This window comes from Pollicipes pollicipes, unplaced genomic scaffold (assembly GCF_011947565.3).
Source record: "Pollicipes pollicipes isolate AB1234 unplaced genomic scaffold, Ppol_2.1 Scaffold_2581;HRSCAF=3029_pilon_pilon_pilon, whole genome shotgun sequence".
Classification (NCBI taxonomy): Eukaryota; Metazoa; Arthropoda; class Thecostraca; order Pollicipedomorpha; family Pollicipedidae; genus Pollicipes; species Pollicipes pollicipes.
In genome coordinates, this window is record NW_023596141.1 from 3,936 (window position 1) to 23,054 (window position 19,119).

General features: G+C 50.2%; 1 protein-coding gene across 1 annotated transcript; it reads right to left on the reverse strand.

The window, feature by feature from the left end:
• Positions 1–3,519: 3,519 nt before the first annotated feature.
• On the reverse strand, positions 3,520–17,797 carry LOC119114548 (putative uridine nucleosidase 2). Its single transcript, XM_037238642.1, has 6 exons — positions 17,289–17,797; positions 14,660–14,868; positions 12,835–13,012; positions 8,820–8,936; positions 3,899–4,034; positions 3,520–3,523 (listed from the first exon to the last, which is right to left on the reverse strand). The coding sequence occupies exons 1-6, from the start codon at positions 17,323–17,325 to the stop codon at positions 3,520–3,522; spliced, it is 681 nt and encodes a 226-aa protein (XP_037094537.1). The 5' UTR covers positions 17,326–17,797.
• Between the last annotated feature and the right edge of the window lie 1,322 nt (positions 17,798–19,119).

Below are 19,119 nucleotides of genomic sequence, written 5' to 3' on the forward strand. Positions count from 1 at the left end.
GGACTAACAAACGCACCTGGAAATGTTCCACATTTAGAGATATTAAAACAGTCACCAGGGGTGATGAAGTAAACTCATTTGGAACTAATGGTATACTTTTAAGTGGAAAAGACTGCTCTATACAACACAATTTCTCTGTTACATAAACATGCTCCTCAATGCGCCATTGTTTGATTTCGTCAGCGCATCTTACATATTATTGATTGAGAGCCAATTGGCGGCGTCGTATAGAAAAATCACGCTCACGAACGCCACATATGAACGACTCAAGAATCATATTTTTCTTGGCTTGATCGCCAACGGCCAATGCAATAGCAGAATTTTAATGGCGTTATTATGGCGTCACGGCCATCTGAGTAACCTTAAAATAGCCTGCACGAGACAGTATGCCCATCTTCGCGGATGTATAGCTCAGAAACTAAAGGGTTTTAGGTCTTGGTTTAGGTCTAGGAAGGGCAGAGCTTTGAATTGCACCGAATGATCTTCAGTATGTCTATTTCAGTTGAAAACCCTATGCAAATGTGAAGCACAGTCTAGGCGCTCTCTTTTGGACTGGGATGGACATCGGACCCCCTTATTCTATCTTCGCTTCATCCTTCTTCTAGCGACGCCCTGCATGTTCGGGCAGGCTGCATGCGTCAGCCATGAGCGAGCCGAGAGGCCCCGGGAGGGAGACCGCAATCGGGCGCCGAGCGCACCCCCGCAGACGGGTCCCTGCGAGGGCCACGGCTAAGCGATTTGACCCCCCCCCCCCCCCCCCCCCCCAGGCGCATGCAGTCCTGCCCCCCGTTATCCATCCTCCTTTATCTCATAGCCCTGAAATGATCATTTCTGGTCAAAAGGACTGTAGCTCAAATAGCCAACTGGGATGGCCTCCGGTCGGTGTCCGCGGTTGTGTTAAAGGTCAGGTGACGTGAGAGGGCAGCACGGACCGCGCTGGGCATTGGAGTGCTGAGCATTGCAGCAGTTGGCCCGATATTTTGCGATCGGGTGGTGGAGCTGGGGCTCATACAACAAACACTGTTTAGCGCAGACACTGGTTAGATCCATCTAATGACAAGATTTGGACGAGATCCTTTTTTAAGCATGCACATATCGGCATCACGCCAGAAAAGGTATCTTCATTATAGCTCATGTTGAAGGAAGTGTTTCACATTTGCATTTCATATTTGCATGGGGTTTAGAACAGAAGAGCCATCTTGAAGATTATTCGGTGCATGTCCTGCCCTTCTTGAGACCCAAACCCCTCTAGTTTCTGAGCTACGTGTCCGCGAAAATGTGCAAACTTTTTCGGGGAGACTATTTCAAGGTCACCCAGACACCCATGATGCCATAATAATGTCATTAAAATTCTGTTATTCCACTGGCCAAGCAACGATCGAGGCCGATAAAATATGATTGCTGAGTCGTGTCTGGCGTTCGTGAACACAACTTTCAAATATAACGGCCGTCAATTAGCTTTAAATCAATGTTGTACAAGTTACGATGAGTAACCAAACAATCATGCATTAAGGAGTATGTTTACTAAGCAGAGATGCTATGTCGTCTGGAGCAGCCATTTCCACTTGAACGTGTAAGTAAGCTCACTTCATCCATATCTGATGCTTGCTTAATATCTTCAAATGTGGAAACATTCTCTTTGAAATATCGGCAGCTTCGCGGTCAAAAATAGCTGACGTGCAGAAAATGGTAACAAAAACAACGAGGGCCTGCCTTCGTCGCCGCCCTCGCCGCCATTACGACAAAACCGTCTTATCCCACCGATTTTCACAAAAGCGCCACCGCCTGACGCGGCGCAGTGACGCGGGCGACCATGGGTCGGGCCCTAGCGATCATTGGGGAACCAATGCATGTAGCTGGCAGGTCGCTGAGCTATTGCGTGGCAGCGCACTACGTTTGAGGCGTAGTCGAGGTTGGCTGATTTCTGTTCAACATGAAGGCTCCACTGCTGTCGGCTGCATACACGTCAGCCAGCCGCGGTGTGGACAGCTGTCACGCTCCTGACCTTTTCCTCAGGGCAGTATAAAAGACGAGACATTTCGAGGCGTTGCCCATGCTGACGAAGGCACCGCACCGTTTTGAACGGTCGGGCAGGCACGATGCGTTTCGTCTTTGCGCTTGTCGTCTGTGCGCTTGTCGTTGCAGCGCTGGCCGCAACTGCCGAAGGTAAGGCGGCTCTTCTTGTGGCTGGTGTCTATGTGCAATTGGGGCTTTTGCGACGCAGTCAGCTGCTGAGGCTATACGGGGCCGACTGGCTCTCACCCCAGCAGGAAGGGCGGGCACCACGGAGATTCGAAGCCTGCTCCCTTGGTTCGCAGGCTGTTTAACCACTGCACTATGGGTACCCTCGCCATGATCTGTAGGTGTGACAAAAGGTGTATATCTACACCTACATTTATGTGTTATCTACTGCTTAATATCGAGTTTTATGGATCTAGATTGAACGTTACAAAGGTCATATCTGTTGACGACACACGTTTGGTCCTTATCCACATTCCGTTCTTTTTGCAGGGTCATCTTCATGTCGGGGCAAAACGCATCCTTGCACGCGTTGTCCCAGAAAGGGCAGCAAGTACGGATGCATTCAGACTTGCTGCAGATCGGGACGTCGAGGCGGTGGTGATGATGATGGCGATGATGATGATGATGATGATGATGACGGTTGGCAGACGGCCATCACGGCAAAAGGAGGCGAGGCGGTGACGACGATGACGATATGATGATGACAATGGCCACCGTCGTCGTGGTGGAAAGAGACGAGGCGGAGATGACGACGACGATGATGATGATGATGACAATGGTCGCCGTCGTTGTCATGGTTGCAAGAGACATGGCGGTCATCATGGCGGCAAAAAAGAGGGGCGGAGATGACTAGACACTTTCGCACGGCTTCCAGCCGCCCGTCAGCTAGATTGTGACGGAAGAAGTGTGCAGCCAGGTGCGACAAGATATCACGGGCGCATTGAACGATCTTCACACCCCAGGACTTCGATAGTATGACAGCGGGTGGCATCGTCGAGTCTCGATTTAAATGGCGGCTCCACCCGGTCCACACGGGATTATCGCTTTCCATGCGTTGTTGCACTGGATCTGCCATCGAAGCGCCAGAGGTTGACAACGGTGCTACCCATGTCATGTCTCGGTTTTGTTTGATTTCAACAGTTGCTATGTTTGGTTCAAATACAGTCATACAAAGTACAAAGTGCAAAGGCAAGGTGTTATACAAGGTGCGAAGTGTATCTACGGGCGAAATCCATTGCTGCCATTAGTAACGGCACGTGATGGCAACACGGTCGAGAAGAAATCGCGCTAATCGGTGGTTTCACATGAACCCTTCACAAACAGCACGCATCCGACTCCTAAGTGGCTATCTGAAACGCTATGTCATAGGCCATTATGCATGCGATCTGCATTTTCATGCATGCCGTGGCTTACACTGTGATCATTCGTGATACCGGCAAATCTAGCAGCATGGCCTGTGTGGGGCGTCGAAGGCAGGCGAGCGTCCAAAGGAAAAGGTCACCTGACACGCACCGTGAAGCCCGCAGCCGATTGTTCAGCCATTCATGCACTTACGAGCGAGGCCACACGGCCCGTGTGCGGGCGTAACTGACCATGTCGAGGCCGTTGGCGGACGTGACTGACCATGTCGAGGCCGTGTGCGGACGTGACTGACCATGTCGAGGCCGTGTGCGGGGCGTAACTGACCATGTCGAGGCCGTGTGAGGACGTAGAATGACCATGTCGAGGCCGTGGGCGGGCGTAACTGACCATGTTGAGGCCGTGTGCGGACGAGACTGACCATGTCGAGGCCGTGTTGCGGGCGTAACTGACCATGTCGGGGCCGTGTTGCGGACGTGACTGACCATGTCGAGGGCCGTGTGCGGGTATGACTGACCATGTCGAGGCCGTGGTTGAGGCCAGACCTCCCACGAGGCGATTAAGATGGGTCGGCGCACGGACGCGAGCCGATGTTCGCCGCCTCCGGGTCGCAGACGAAGTGAACTCGCCGGACGGCTTCACGTTGCCGAGGCCTGCCGGGCAGCGGCAGCTTCGCACGCGCGCTCACACTAGTAAAGGACGCGGAATTCACCGGCTAGGTGTGACCACGGACGGCTTTAACCACAACACATGGAAACGTAAAAGTCTCGACTGGCGCAGGTGTATGACAGGGGGGGGGGGGGAGGAAGGGCTCCCTGCATGCCATGCAGCTCCCTGTTTCTTCTTCGGCGGATCTCCCGAATCGCTCTGCACGTCGCTGCAGCAGAGTGTAAATAAGTTCGGTCGTACTCATTTGACAAGCTTGCTAATCTCAACTATCTGTCGTGTCAGGGCATTGGTAAATTGTTCGTTTGCGAGACTTGGCATTGAAAATTCGGTGGTCCACGACGCATGTTTACCCTTTTGTAAACCAAATATTCTTGTTGGATGATGTTAAAGGTGTGAGTTGGCTGTATTTGATATCAATAAAAAAATAAATATCGACCTTCTTTTTTGGTATCGTGACGTGTGCGCTAAAAATAACCAACCGTCAATATGCCAGGACGTAAAAGATAAACGAATATTTCAAGCAATCATTAAAATATATTTTCAGCTATTATTGGAAACAACGTCAACCGCTCACCATCATGCATCGTAATAATTGCTGTGATATATCCTCTCAGCAGTTACGGCCCGGTTTGCTGAAGGCCAATGCAAGTTTGCAAGATGATGGAATTCATGTGCTTCGTGCATTGATCATGCAGATGATCAATGCTCGCGACCACTTCATAGTATCCTAGGCGAAGCCAAGTAAAATCCAGGAAACTAAGACAAAGCCCTATAAATCCCGTTATATCGCGAGTAATAGCAACCATCATTGTTGGCATGAGCATCATTAAACGTCAAGGTTGTATTAGGTCATGTTTTCGGGACCGCGCAGTGTTTTTACAAACCTTTCACAGTGCGTAAATTTTGTCTTCTTACCATGACGATAGCTTGTGCGAAATGATTCGGAAAATGTCATAGGAGGTCATGCACTGACCTCAGGTAGCCTCACGCCACCGCATTAAAGTAAATGGTTGCGCAATTTGACCTTTGATATACTCCATCACATGTCGACGGGCGCTTGGGCCCTGAGCTTATAAGATGTACAAAGTTTTGGCCATAGCTGCCGCTAGCTACCCATAGCAGAAACAATGTTAACAAGAATTCTAGGCACAATAACAACAATAATCTATTCCATACATTTACAAACCAAAGGTACTTTTTCCTTTAAAGCCCCGCCACGTATCCACATAAAGGTCTTGATGAGTACGTTGGCCCAAATTCATGGATAGCTCATGGACCACCCGTACGAAATAAGCGAATGTGATTAAACATTGGTGACGTTTCGCTAAGGAATTTTGCGACTCATGCCTGATATAAATTAGACAGGCATTGAGCTGCTAGTTTTTAGTCATTATGAACTGGGAACTCAGATTTTGGCACTTGGATGCATCTTATCATAGCTTAAGGTCAAAAATATGAAATCTCATGACATATAACATTTCCATCGTTTGCGCGTGATATCACCCGATGAAAAAGGCAAATGTTCTGCATATTTGCACATGGGCGTAACCCTTTCTCTGGGATTGGTGGACAAATCAGGATGAAGTGGGCGTGAGGGGAGGGGGGGAAGGGAGGAACACCCACTAAAGAGACATTACTCTAGATGTAAAAATGCGAAAGGTGCATTTTGCTGGCGAAGGTCGGGGGAAAATGCCATTTTCGGAACATTGTAGGTGACATTTCTCCCTCCCCACAATGGTTACACCCAGGCACGTACGTGCATTGCGTTCCAAAACTGCTGTTTTACAAATACGGTTACTATGCCAAATGAAGCAGATGGCAGCCAAAGACCACAATTCATACTAACCCAACACAGTGACATCAATAAAACGTTTTTATTCTGCAATCAAATGCCATTTATCTTTCTGAACTACACCAGAGCCCGTGCACTAGAGCCCTAGTCAGTGAAAAACACATGGTCGTGTACTTCATTCACGTGCCGTTATAAAAAGTACATGGCCATGCGTTTTTACACCACACCATTGTTTCAATATTTGTCAACCACCATTGCGTATGACGGACGATTTCTAGTATCAGGAACCAGGAGAGGCTATTATCTCGCGCGCGAAGGTCACGTTCTGTAAACCCTGGGCCGGTTGAGGTTGGCCGGCCGCCCGGACAAGCCGGATCAAAACAAAGGGATCACCTTCGTACGAACTCCATGGAGTGGCTCGCGCAAAGTAGACATGCGGGCGATCAAAAAAGTGAAATACAACTATGTGTAGAGGCCTCTTTTGGATGTACGTTTGACTACACCATTGCTCTTATATTTTGTTGAAACACCGCATGACTGCCATAAGAGACACATCCTCGTGAACATACGGCAGGCATCGGATCGTCTGTGGGAATGCGTGAAACGGTGAAGATGAACGAGGATTCGAGAGGGGATCACCCTCTGCATAAAGTGTCGAATCAGATTATCAAAGAATACCGACTGTTTGCCGGTGCCCGAAAGCCAGGTCAGCTCTTCAGTTCAGCGGATTAGAGCGGTTTCAACAAAGAGAACAATGACGGAGCTGGATCTGCGCAGTTTGAGGAGTGGTCTTTGCCCCAGGAAAAGATAAGCCAGTACGTCGCTGAGAAGGCGGAGCATATTCTTGACAAATCTTCATTGACGACGAACCAGTTTTTATGGTTCGAATCACGCACTTCAAGTGTTTTTAAAAGCCAACGTCAATAAATGGCACGATCCATTCTTCCGAAGAAGTTCGCTGGGGACTGATTGGTGCAACTATGACCTGACAGAGTTCTCATAAACCTATCTGAGCTTCAAAGAAGGTGATGCTGGATAATACCAAACGAATCATTCCAAGAGACAGTTACTGCTTGAGGGACACAGCAGTTTGATAAATTCCACTAGTTAATTTCGGGGCACACGGCGAAGATAGCAAGGCGATAATAAATCTAGGCAAGAATAGATAGATAACCTTCAGCCTAAACAACATTGACCCTCTGAAAGCCTTTGGAGACTTGTGGGTTGGTAGATGAGCAAAGATCAGGATAAGAGTAGATGGAAACATTCGTTTTTGGCGTTCGGCTTATCAGGTTAATAAAGATAGGAAAGAGAAAAGGAGGGAAAACATCCTTAGTGCATGAATAACTCCTTTTACTCTCTTTACCCACCTGATGATGGCCAGCGCCGAAAAGTCATGCCCTCAACTACTTTTCTCCCGAAATTTACTCTTCTGCCAGTCTACAAGTTCTCAACAGTCTAGGACTTAAGGTCATCTATATATGTTCAAATACAATTCCTTTTAAAATACTACTCCTCCCCTAAGTCGATCGGTCAAACCGAGGCTTTTATAAGCATAGGTCTATAGGTGAAAAAGGAGTAAAATATCAGGTAAGCATGTGTCAGTGATGTAGACTATGGAAATCTGCCCGAGTGCATGTGATGGTTGTAAAAAACAAAGATGTTGTATTCGTAGTCACTAGTTAGGCGTGGAGAGGCATAACTGGTTATTCAGTAGTGTAAGCACATATACATACCTATTTAAAGTACAGCACCTGCAATAATTGAAAACGCATTGAATGGCTCCCATATTTTTTATTTCGCAATAAACATGTTACATGCCCGCACTGTCTTTTTCGCGCAGAATATTTCAAGGCCACTCAGGTACGCATGACACCATAGAAACATCATCCAAGACCCAGTACCCCATTGGCCACGCGGCATTCAAGACCAAGAAGAACGTAATCGTCGAACCCTTCATATCCGAGGTTCGTGGGCGCGATTTCCAGATATAATGGACGTAAATTGCTTTCAATCTATGTTAAACAGGTTGTGCAAGTTTCAATAATGAATCACGTTTTGTGGTACATAGTACAAGAAGTTGGACATAGGGGCTAGTTATTACGGAAAAGAGACTTGTTATAAAGTACTTAATAAAAGCGTCATAACTGAGTATGTGAATGCAATTAAACGCATTAAACTGACGGATAAATATGCAAGAACACCACGAGAAAGGGTGTTCACCCGAGCACATGGGGATATTGGGTTAGCAAACACTTTCAGCACCGCCACGGCCCACCTCTCGGGAGACTGAACTACCACGCGTGAGTGTTATGGTGGCAGCTTTGGTACGGCTGGTCTGGTAACACCTCAACGTCACGCTAACTTTTCGTGACGTCATCCAACAATGGCGTATTGAGGAGCACATTTACTGAATAGAGTCATCGTGCTGTCTAACAGTGTTTTCCATTTCAAAGTTTACCAGTAGTTCTAAGTGAGTTTATTTCATCATGTGTCATGCTTGCGTTAATATGCTTAAATGTGAGGCATTCTCTTTACTCACTCACATTCAATGTAATATTCATGTCACAAAAGTAAACCGGCGGCTGGACAAAATGTTAGATGGTCGAACCTGAATGCGTCATCTGATTTCTGCTTCGCACATAACCGTGTTATTTTGTTCAATTTTGTTTTGTGTCGTTCTGCTTCTTGTTTTTTTTTTGTTTTGTTTCGCTCTGGTATGCCGGGCACAAGTTTAGCAAAAGGACTCGCCGCCCGTCCCGGCCCTCCTCCCATCCTCCTCCTCTGCCGTCAAAGGTGACGAAACAGCGAGCTCCAGGCAGAGCCAAAACGTTTTGGCTACCCAGTGAAATCGTAAAGGCACATATAAATGCCACTGATGGTGGGACAGTGCAAGCGCATAATGCGCAGAAAGTCAGTGACAGTTCATGCATACACGTTGGATCACATCATAAATGAAGACACGCATATGTCTGACCTGTGTAGTTTCCACCCATAAGGTAGATATCATTGATATTCGTCATGAACTCCTGGTCCATGCGTGCAGCCAAGGCGATATTTGTTAGTGGTCCCAGTGCCACGACCGTCAGCTCCCCTGGAAACGAGATTTGACGCACTGGTGAAACATTAGAATTATGAGGAGATATAGGAGATGGAATAAAATGATAGGAGGAGATGAAACACAAGACATATACAAACCAACAGACGCTTGAAGCTGATATTGTGTACAACCCTAAGTATATCAGGACGGCCTGTACTTGCTAGTAGAAGTCAGCTCCAGCGATCATTGTGTCATCTGAGTGCACACCATAGCGCAAAGGTAACCTTTGCTCGTCCAGTGTTGCAATTTCCGGCAACTGTTTTGCTCTTATTTCTATGCTGGTGCTCAGAATGAGCCTGTTCAACTTCCACTCCATTTTGAGACCAACCTCTATAGATCAAGAGCAGAAACAACAAATTCGTATCGGGTTAGACAACGCGTATGAATTTCAAAGTTTATCTTATGAGCTGCACTGCTTTTGTGCGAGGGTCTCTGAAAATCTGGCAGCATCTGCAGCGGCTTCCTGCGCAGGGACCACCGCTGACCGCGGTCAGGGGAGGACTGCCGCCCGCTGCGCGCGACAAGCCCACGGCCCTGACAACAGCTGCGCGCGACAAGCCCACGGCCCTGACAACAGCTGCGTGCGCCAGAGGGCGGCCCTGACAACAGCTGCGTGCGCCAGAGGGCGGCCCTGTCATGCGGCCTTCACTCCGCGCCTGTTGGTCAGGCCGCCGCGGCCACCGGAGGGAGCCGACGTGCTGCCACCTGCCGGCCGCCAGCTGACCTGCGCCGGCGCGCCGCGTTATTGTTGGCGCCAGGCGCGGATCCAGGATGCTCCTCGGGGAGGTTTTTCCGAAAGGGCCGCTGGACTGAACACAATATTATATATATATATATATATATATATATATATAAATGTATACATATACATATGATAGATACAGGTATAGATAAATACTCATAATATACTCAATACTACCCACTACTTAATTGATAGTGGAGTAGTACAGCGTCAAAAAGGTGACCACCTTCCAGCTCTAAAACTTACAAAAATGTGAAAACGAATCGTCGAAACATGTCATGACACATAGACAGACACTTATCTTTTTTCTATTTCCCTACGGACTCGATTGGCGGTGGTGGTCGGGGGCAGGCGGTTCCGCGACACTAGGAGGTCCTGCGTGCCACCGACAATCGGATAGCGGACATTAAGGACGCTCGCCGCTGCCGTCCGGGTGGCATGCTGGCAAACAGCGGTACGTGGGGTGAACATGGGTCGGACCGCCAACGGAGCCCGCGAGTCTTCAAGGGGCCTGCACACAGCAAGGTTGGCACAGTGGGTGCCTAGATCACTCATTTACGCCACGGCAATCCAGGACGTTGCCAGTCGACGGTGCCATGGAGTCTCCCTGACGAGCGCCAGTGATGATCCTGGTCATGACTCACGCCCCCTCGCGCTCTGTTTACGTAACACACCGCAGCCACGCCACAGACCGGGAGGCAGTACAGCACATGGGAGGGGCGTGGGACTGGATAAGCTTACGGATTTGGGGCGTGAGGTGGTGACGTATCTCATACAGAGAACAGCACTTCTTGACAGCATTCAGTACGTTCTTCTCCTAGGAAATAGTAGAGCTAATGGCCGCCCCCAGCATCTTCACAGACGGAGAGCGGGCTGTTTTTTGTCCAGCAACGGTAAGCTTAAATGATAAGGGTGTTTAGGGACTGTAGAGTACCGAAAAGGAGAGACATTGCTTTAGTGGAATTCATGTTGGGCAGTTGGATGTGAAGTAGGATCACTGGGATGGTTTCCTCGTGCCGGGATTTCTAAAGGTGATGATGCGATAAGAAAGCTGGTGATAATGATCAAATAATTGGTCGGGATGAGAGCAGTCCAGCAGTTAGATACCGTCGGCGTGGAATGTCAAACGTCCGCGACGGATGCAGGCTGGCATGTCAAGCGCGGTGGTCCTGGGAGGGATAAGACCGATTATGGATATCGGAGGAGTGCCGTGAGTCAGGAGAAGGAAGAGACAACCGCCTCTTACCACCTACCGCCAAACGGCAAGACAGGTTGTTTGAAGCACCTAGGATCGATGTCATACCAATGCTTCCAGACGAACGCCTTGGTCGACACTATCGAAGACACGACTCAGATCAATTAAGGTGACGGCGACGGTGGGACCAACGCCGACCCCACGAACCCTTCCCCCCCCCCCCACCCACACACACGCACTCACCGCCACAGCTTAGTAGTGTGGTAAATGTAATGTGGTACCTGACATTACTAGCGATACCATGAGAACCGGAGTTGTGATGAGGAAGGACAGAGGCCACATTCCAGAAGGCAGGAAAAACACAAGAGACATCAGATATGTTGATGGCATAGAGCAAGTGGCTTCTTAGAACAAGGAGACATTTAAGTAACGTATACAGCGGCACACCGCTTCGTCCTTTCACCCTGGATGATGACAGCCCACTCGTAGCAATCGAAAATTTAAGCAAAGTAGTGTGATGCTGCCTTAGACTGGCAGCGGTCACGGCACTCCAGGTGGCAGGGCCAAGGGTGTCGCTGCCATTTCGGCAGCGATACATGGGCTGACGAAAACCAAATACCATGCTATGGACAGGTCCACCTCGGCGCCACTCCTCCCTTCGTGGGCTGGAAAGCAAAGTTATCACTGCTTCACAAGAAACCGGCATGGCCTGTGAGCAGGGTATCGGAAATATATCAAGCTTCGACCTTCGACGTCGCAAAGGGGCCTTGCCGCGGCTTCAAAGACGCCGGTAGGCCGGGAGTTGGGTTTCGGCCCGGGTTGTTGGTTTCGGCAGGACAGAAATGTTTATGTTATTGACCACTGCAAACGACGACGAGGGTTATAGCTCTTAAGGGACGCTGCACGTCGACCGCACTCCACCACACGTGCATGATTTTTGTCACTTTCCGATCCATTTTCGCCTCCCGGTATACCGAGCCCCAGTCGGCCTGCAGAAGATGGAGACAGAGTGCGTCCCAGCTGACCTTGCGTCATGGACGTGCGGCGAAAGGCGTCTCTCGACAGCGAGAGATCGACGGAATGGTCCACAAACAACGATGATCAGGTAATATGCAATGGCTTCAGACAACACATGGACAGATGACGCCAAGTTAGGCATATTGGTGACGCCATGACGCCATTATGACGCCAAGTTAGGTGACGAGTGTGACCGGAAATAGTCTTGGTGGGGTCCAAATGTGGTGGCGTCTTAATGAGTTATAACCGACTGAGGTCCTTAACCAAATAGCTGTGGTGACGCGGACCAAACCCGTCCGCACATAAACGGTCAGTGCTCATGTCACACAGACAGAAGATTGGAGTACAAACACACCTGGTCATTTAAGTTACCCAGACCCCCGTCGCAAGTTGGAAGAAGGAGACAAAGCACACCCTATTCCAAAGTTGGAGTCAGAGGGATCTCTTTTTTTTCTTTCTCTCTCTCCTCCTCTCCTCTCACTCTCACTCTCCTTCTCGCTCTCTCCTACTGTTCTCTATCGCTATAAAGCATGACTTGCAAAGGCGAGTTTTGTCAATAAAGGCAACGCTTGCTTCACAATGTTGTTTAACAAGTACCATCCAGCATACTCAAGATCAATTACTACCAGAACAAAGAATTCCAACTGTTGAAGCTAAAAATTCCAACTAGTGTACCTATTATCTTCGAGAGCCATACCGTCAGCAGGCAACGACAGATCACTGGGCAGGAAAAGCCAAGTGCACGTAGGCCGGGGGGAGCGCAGGTTCCAGTGAATCTCTCCAACCGTGCGTCACCAGCGCACAGGCGGCGCGATATACCCACATTCCTGTCAGCGTAAGGGACCGCGTGACCCATACCTAAGCGCGCACCCCACCTGACTTGCGTACGCCTGGCACCCTCCGACGTCAGCGTACGACGTCACCTGACCCAGTCTGACCTTTGTGCTCGCTGGCGAGGCGAGAGAGTGCCGTCACGGCATGCTCCGGCCGCTGTTTGACTGCGGGCAGCGGCTCCTCGAAGCGGGCGTTACCGAGCCCGTTCTCCCCGTGGTATTGGTAAGGGGGGTCATCTGTTCCACTCAGCAGGAAGCAGTGAGCGCCAGCATACACAGGCACCTGCAGGGCAGCAGGCACCTGAGCATTAGCATTCACAGGGACCCACAAGGCAATGGGACCTAGAGCACCAGCATACACAAAGACCCACAGGACAATGAGACCTTGAGCACCAGTACACACAGGGATCACGGGACAACAGACACGTGAGCACCAGCATAGACAAGGACCCACAGGACAATGGGACCATGAGCACCAATATACACAAGGACCCACAGGACAACAGGCGCCTAAGCACCGGTATACACAAGGGCCCACAGGACATTAGGCCCCTGAGCACCAGCGTGCACAAGGACCCACAGGACAATGGAACCATGAGCACCAACATTGCGAGACAGTAGGCACCTGAGCACAAACATTGTGAGACAACACACGCCTGAGTACCAGCATTGCGAGACAATAGGCACCTGAGCAACAGCGTATGCAGCATATTTGCACAAACGCTGTACAGTGCACATGCATCATGGCATGCGAAACAAACGAGCCAAACGGACGTGCAAACGCGCCTGCAAACGAGGGATCAGTAAGGCAGGATGCATCGGGGGTGCCAACGTACGCCAGGATGTGTCAAGCAGCCGCGGCATTTGAGCCCCAGCTTGCACGCGGACCAGAAAACCAGGATATACCTCAGTTCCGATCGTGTGTCCATAGAACCAGGTTGACAAGGTGAAAGACACCGTCTAATCGACAGTAAATTTAGAGGACGCCAACAAGCATCTGTTGACGCGAGATCATTAGTGCAAGCCACAAAGACTGCTTTATATGTGAACAACTTGTTTACAAACACTTTGCGAGGCTATGCGATTCATTTAAGGTATTTCATTTTTGCTAACTTCATTGCCGTTCGCTAAGAGCCGTCTTTGAGAGTATGGCGCTGCACACCATCATCAGCTTCAGAGCTGTGCACACCTACTCACCGCCTGCCCCTGGTGTCACCCTCCTGCGCTATACACACCCACTCACCGCCTGCCCCTGGTGTCGCCCCCCTGCTCTGTGCACACCTACTCACCGCCCGCCCCTGGTGTCGCCCCCCTGCTCTGTACACACCTACTCACCGCCTGCCCCTGGTGTCGTCTTCCTGCGCTCACACACCTACTGCGTTCACACACCTACCCTCCTGCGTTGTACACACCTACTCACCGCCCGCCCCTGGTGTCGTCCCCCTGCTCTGTACACACCTACTCACCGCCTGCCCCTGGTGTCGCCCCCTGCTCTGTACACACCTACTCACCGCCCACCCCTCGTGTCGTCCCCTGCTCTGTACATACCTACTCATCGCCCACCCCTGGTGTTGTGCCCCTGCTCTGTACACACCTACTCACCGCCCACCCCTGGTGTCGTCCCCCTGCTCTGTACACACCTACTCATCGCCTGCCCCTGGTGTCGCCTCCCTGCTCTGTACACACCTACTCACCGCCCACCCCTCGTGTCGTCCCCCTGCTCTGTACATACCTACTCATCGCCTGCCCCTGGTGTCACCCCCCTGCTCTGTACACACCTACTCACCGCTTGCCCCTGGTGTCGTCCCCCTGCTCTGCACACATGATGTACATGCACCTGCCCATCGACAGCCTCTGGTGTCGTCCTCCTGCATTGCACACACCTGCTCATCGACAACCCCTGCTGTCGTCTCTTGCCCGACCTACTCACGTCCAGACGGCCGTATGTGGCGAGCAGGCGGCGTGTATTGCGCGTGGCGTTCTTGACGCTGGTGTTGCCGGCCACGGTGGTGATTCCCAGTACGCGCAGCTCGCCACGCCGCTCGGCCGACAGCAGCATGCCGATAGCTTGAGCGTCGTCGACGCCCAGGTCCGTATCCACGACGACGAAACGCACCGACGACGGCGCGCTTGCGCCCTCTGCATACACACACACGCATACATATAAGCGTCAACTACTGCGTTTGTTAAGTAGGCAGGAGCTTGCGCGCGCGCGCGCGCGCACACACACACACACACACACACACACACACACACACACACACACACACACACACACGCACGCACGCACGCACGCACGCACGCACGCACGCACGCACGCACGCACACACACACACACACACACACACACACACACACACACACACACACACACACACACACACACACACACACACACACACGTGTGTGCATTCACGCATTCACGCGCGCACGCACACACGTACGCACACACGCACATACAATCTATCTATCTATCTATCTATCTATCTATCTATATATATATATATATATATATATATATATATACATATACATATACATAACTTCTCACTTCTAACTTCAACTTCCAACGTCACCAGGGGTGAAAAGCATGTTATGAACAAAACTGCGTTTCCTTAGATATCATTCGGTTCGTCATTGCACGGTAAGTCCAAAAATTCAGCCTTTAGTAGCATGCAATGCATGAAATGTGTTTTATCGTCTTCTAGAAGACAGCATTCTCGCTCCACACCCTGTGTGAATACTGTTTTATTCCCATCTAGAAGAACAGGAGCTTAGAGGCGTATGTCGCAATACGGCCCGCAAAACGCCACATTACCATAGCTTCACTCCTTGTGACTCATGCCATGCTCTACAAAATCATTACTGCGTCACGATTCCAGTGATAATGTAAAACCGCCAGCGTCCAATGTTACAGCTCGGAAATAAGTCACGTCACGTCAGACCAGTCATGAGAAGGACAGACAGTACACTGCAACTCGCTTCAAAAGCCCAGTAACAGTGTTTTACATTTCAAAGATAATAAAGGCACATATTATGTGTCACATGTTTCAGAAATGTCACTGCTAAGGAAATAACAGTGACATTTCTTAACGTAGCGTTTGGATGGAATTATGGTAGCAGGGGCCTCTCTTGGCAATGTCAGTTGCGTGAGCCCAAGAAATGCCATAGCAAACCAATACTTATAAATAAGCTCTTTTGGTCATATCTGATGCTTGCCCCCTACATCTTCAATGTGAATCATTCCTCTTAAATTGCTTAACCGACGACCAAAAACTTTCACCACTCGGTTATAACACACTTGGTAATAATCTAACACCACAAAAATGTGCCGATCACCCGGGGCGGTTGAGTTACGTGACCTAACATGACATTAGACTGCGACGTCGACGTCTGCTTACACCTGGAGACGTTTCTATCAAAGGGATTGTCCCACCTTCTGGGCATACTTCAAAAATATATTCTAGTGAAGCCTCAGGACCAGTTACATCCAATAATAGCACTGGGTGGTGCAATAACAGCACCGTCAGGACATAATAGAGGTATCAATTTTGCTTAATTTCGAGCCCGAAGTACATAACCGTCATGACACGCTACGATCGTTACCTCGCGACAACCGCGTGCGTACCTCCACTGGTGCGTATAAAAGAACATTTGCGATTGGCCCAACAGGCGGCAAGAGCCTGTCACCTAGAACCGCACTGGTTGACGTTTAAACCAGTGCGTCAATATGGACCACTCGCGATGCCGGAGAGCGCCTCGAAAGCACCCACCGTGGTGAGCGCCATAGGGAAGAAATCAAACCCCACTGTCGCGTTTCGTTGATTTGCGGGAATCCCATCATTTTGGCAATCAGTGTGTTACAAACATTACAGAGTACGCACGTTAGAAAAAGGAGGGAAAATTAAATGCATTATTTTTGCAGTGGTGAGCAGGTAGTCAAATGAAATTTCTCCAGCAGGAGTGGAGTTCCACCACCACGAGGAGTTCCTCCTACTTCAAATAGAAATGCTGAACTTAGAAGGATTTCGAGAATGCTGGTATCATTGATCAAATCGCATGCGTCCGATCTAACAATATGTGAAAAGTACAAAAAGTGGGATGCTCTCTTTAATATCCAACTGTTCCTTTCTTACTATTTTCACTTTTTTGAACAGAATATCGTGTTTTATCCATTTATGAGGGTCACTGAAGGGAAGCCGGCTCGCTGGCCTAGCCGCTCTCAGTACATCGCCACCCAGCGACCGTGTCAGACAATGCCACGATGTGCGTCACGAGGGTCCAGTAGCGCAGTGGTTAGGCCGCGCGTCCAGAAACTATGAGATTTGATTCCGACGAAGCACGATCTTTCCGCCAGGGTGAGAGATACTGAACAGCACATGCCTTTAACCGCTGAGTGCGTTGCACAGCCCCAATGACGACGGGTTCATTGACCTATAAGTGACAATGGCTGTCACTAGGTCACAACTCATCCGATTTGAGACGCAGATAAAATATAAGCCAGCACGGATGTCGATTACATTGCCAGCGTGCGTTAACGTGCGCCGAAAGCTCCTCACCTTTGACGTCTGTGACGTGAGGTTCTGGGTTCGACATGAAGCGTGCTGGAACGTCACCGGCTGGTCAGCGTCACGATAACCCTAAAGCAGCACGCGCAGAGCTCAATCCGACACGGCCCGTCACGCGGCAGTGACCGAGCGCAGAGTGACGGGATAAGCGCAGGCAGACGGGGCGGCTCGAAGGTTGTATATGCTTTGTAAACGGGTGCATGTCGCCGGCGAGGAGGGGCCTGTCCGCCCGGTCAGCCCGCGAGGAGGGGCCTATTGGCCCGAGCAGGGGCGGTTCCAGGCGCTTCATTTCGGAGAGTACAACTAGTGCCAAACGACGCAATTTTCGCCGAGTTGGACGACTACCTGAAATGAGACGATACGCTAGCAAACCTCTTCGGAGATTTAGGTTATGCCATCTTTGCCCCACGCTTTCAAGTCCTCCGCATAGTTCAGTCGGCACGGCTTTTTGGTGGATGAAACTCTCCTGAATCGTCTCAATCAAGGGTATCGCCGTCTTCCATCGTCTATCGTGTCGCATCCCTCCCCGTATCAAGTCTCGTCCCAACCCTGGAACTCTTCAGTCTGCCTTCCTACCGCCTTTTTCATAGAAGTGAATGCGACGCACATCGCCACACACGCCTTTATGGGACACCACCGAGCGCAGAGGACATGTTATCGCTCAGCGGCCATCGCAAAACAGGGTGCAACGCTCCCTCCACGCGTGAGAGCTGAGCGCGCGAACAGGGGAGGGGTTGGGTGGGCCAGAGCCGACGCATTTGTTTAACTTCAGTATTAACCTCATGGCGATGCATGGAAAGAATGTGCCTTGAAAATGGATGGTTCGTCCCCTTCCATGAAGATGCACATACGCGGCTTTCACCTCGAACCTGCGGCTGTGTTCCAGACTCTTGACAGTGAATGCTTTAGACTGCAACATTTCTGGAAACGGTACCTGTTTTCCATTTCGCTTCTTTAAATATCACACATGTTTTTTAAATTTTTTTGTAAAATAAAAAAACAGCCGCATACATTTTATGCCCGTTCGAGCACCACCTCCCGCCTGAGCAGCTGTCTCAGCGCGCCTCTGACACCAAGGACGGATCATCCGGCGAGCCAGGAGCGGTCTCAGGCAGAGCGAGAACTTGAGCCTGGAGTTAGTCGCAGTCTGTCGAGCACTCATTCCCACCTATAGCTCTCGTTTGCATTCATTCCTTAATACGTACCAGAAGTCAAGTTTTGATACTTGGTACAGGAATTGATACTAAGTATCAAGTCCTATAGTGTCAATACTTGATGCAAGTATTGATATTTGATACCTGACTTGATACTAAGTATCAAGTCTTGAAATATCAATACTTGATGCAAATCTTGATACTTGATGCGCAACTGCCGGCCTGTGCGGCCTTACTTGGCTGCAGAGACTGCCTGTTCGAGGGGCCAGAGGACCGGCAGTTGGAAGAGGCAATAATTATATGAACCATCACCTGAAACTTGAAGTACTTGGTCAGCTTGGTCTTCCTCCGCCAGTGACGGCGGAAGCGGGCCCTCCGGCCCCGCCTCCATCGGCCGAACTTCCTTGGCCGGCGTCGACCTTTGTTCGTTTGTTCGTCGGCCTAAGTTCGTCCTTGGCCGCCGCCCAGGTCAGAGCTCGCGACCCTCGCGACCCTCGCCGACCGGGCCCTAAACAGCCGTGTCAGGCCGAGTGCCAGTCCGTTTCGAAGCCTTAAGTGTGACCGCTCGTGAGAAGTAGCGGGTCGCACGAGTGACAGGCGAGTGACATTTGGTTAAGGGTGACGTAGGGAGGAACGAAGGATAAGGGCAGATGAGAAAATGAGTGCTC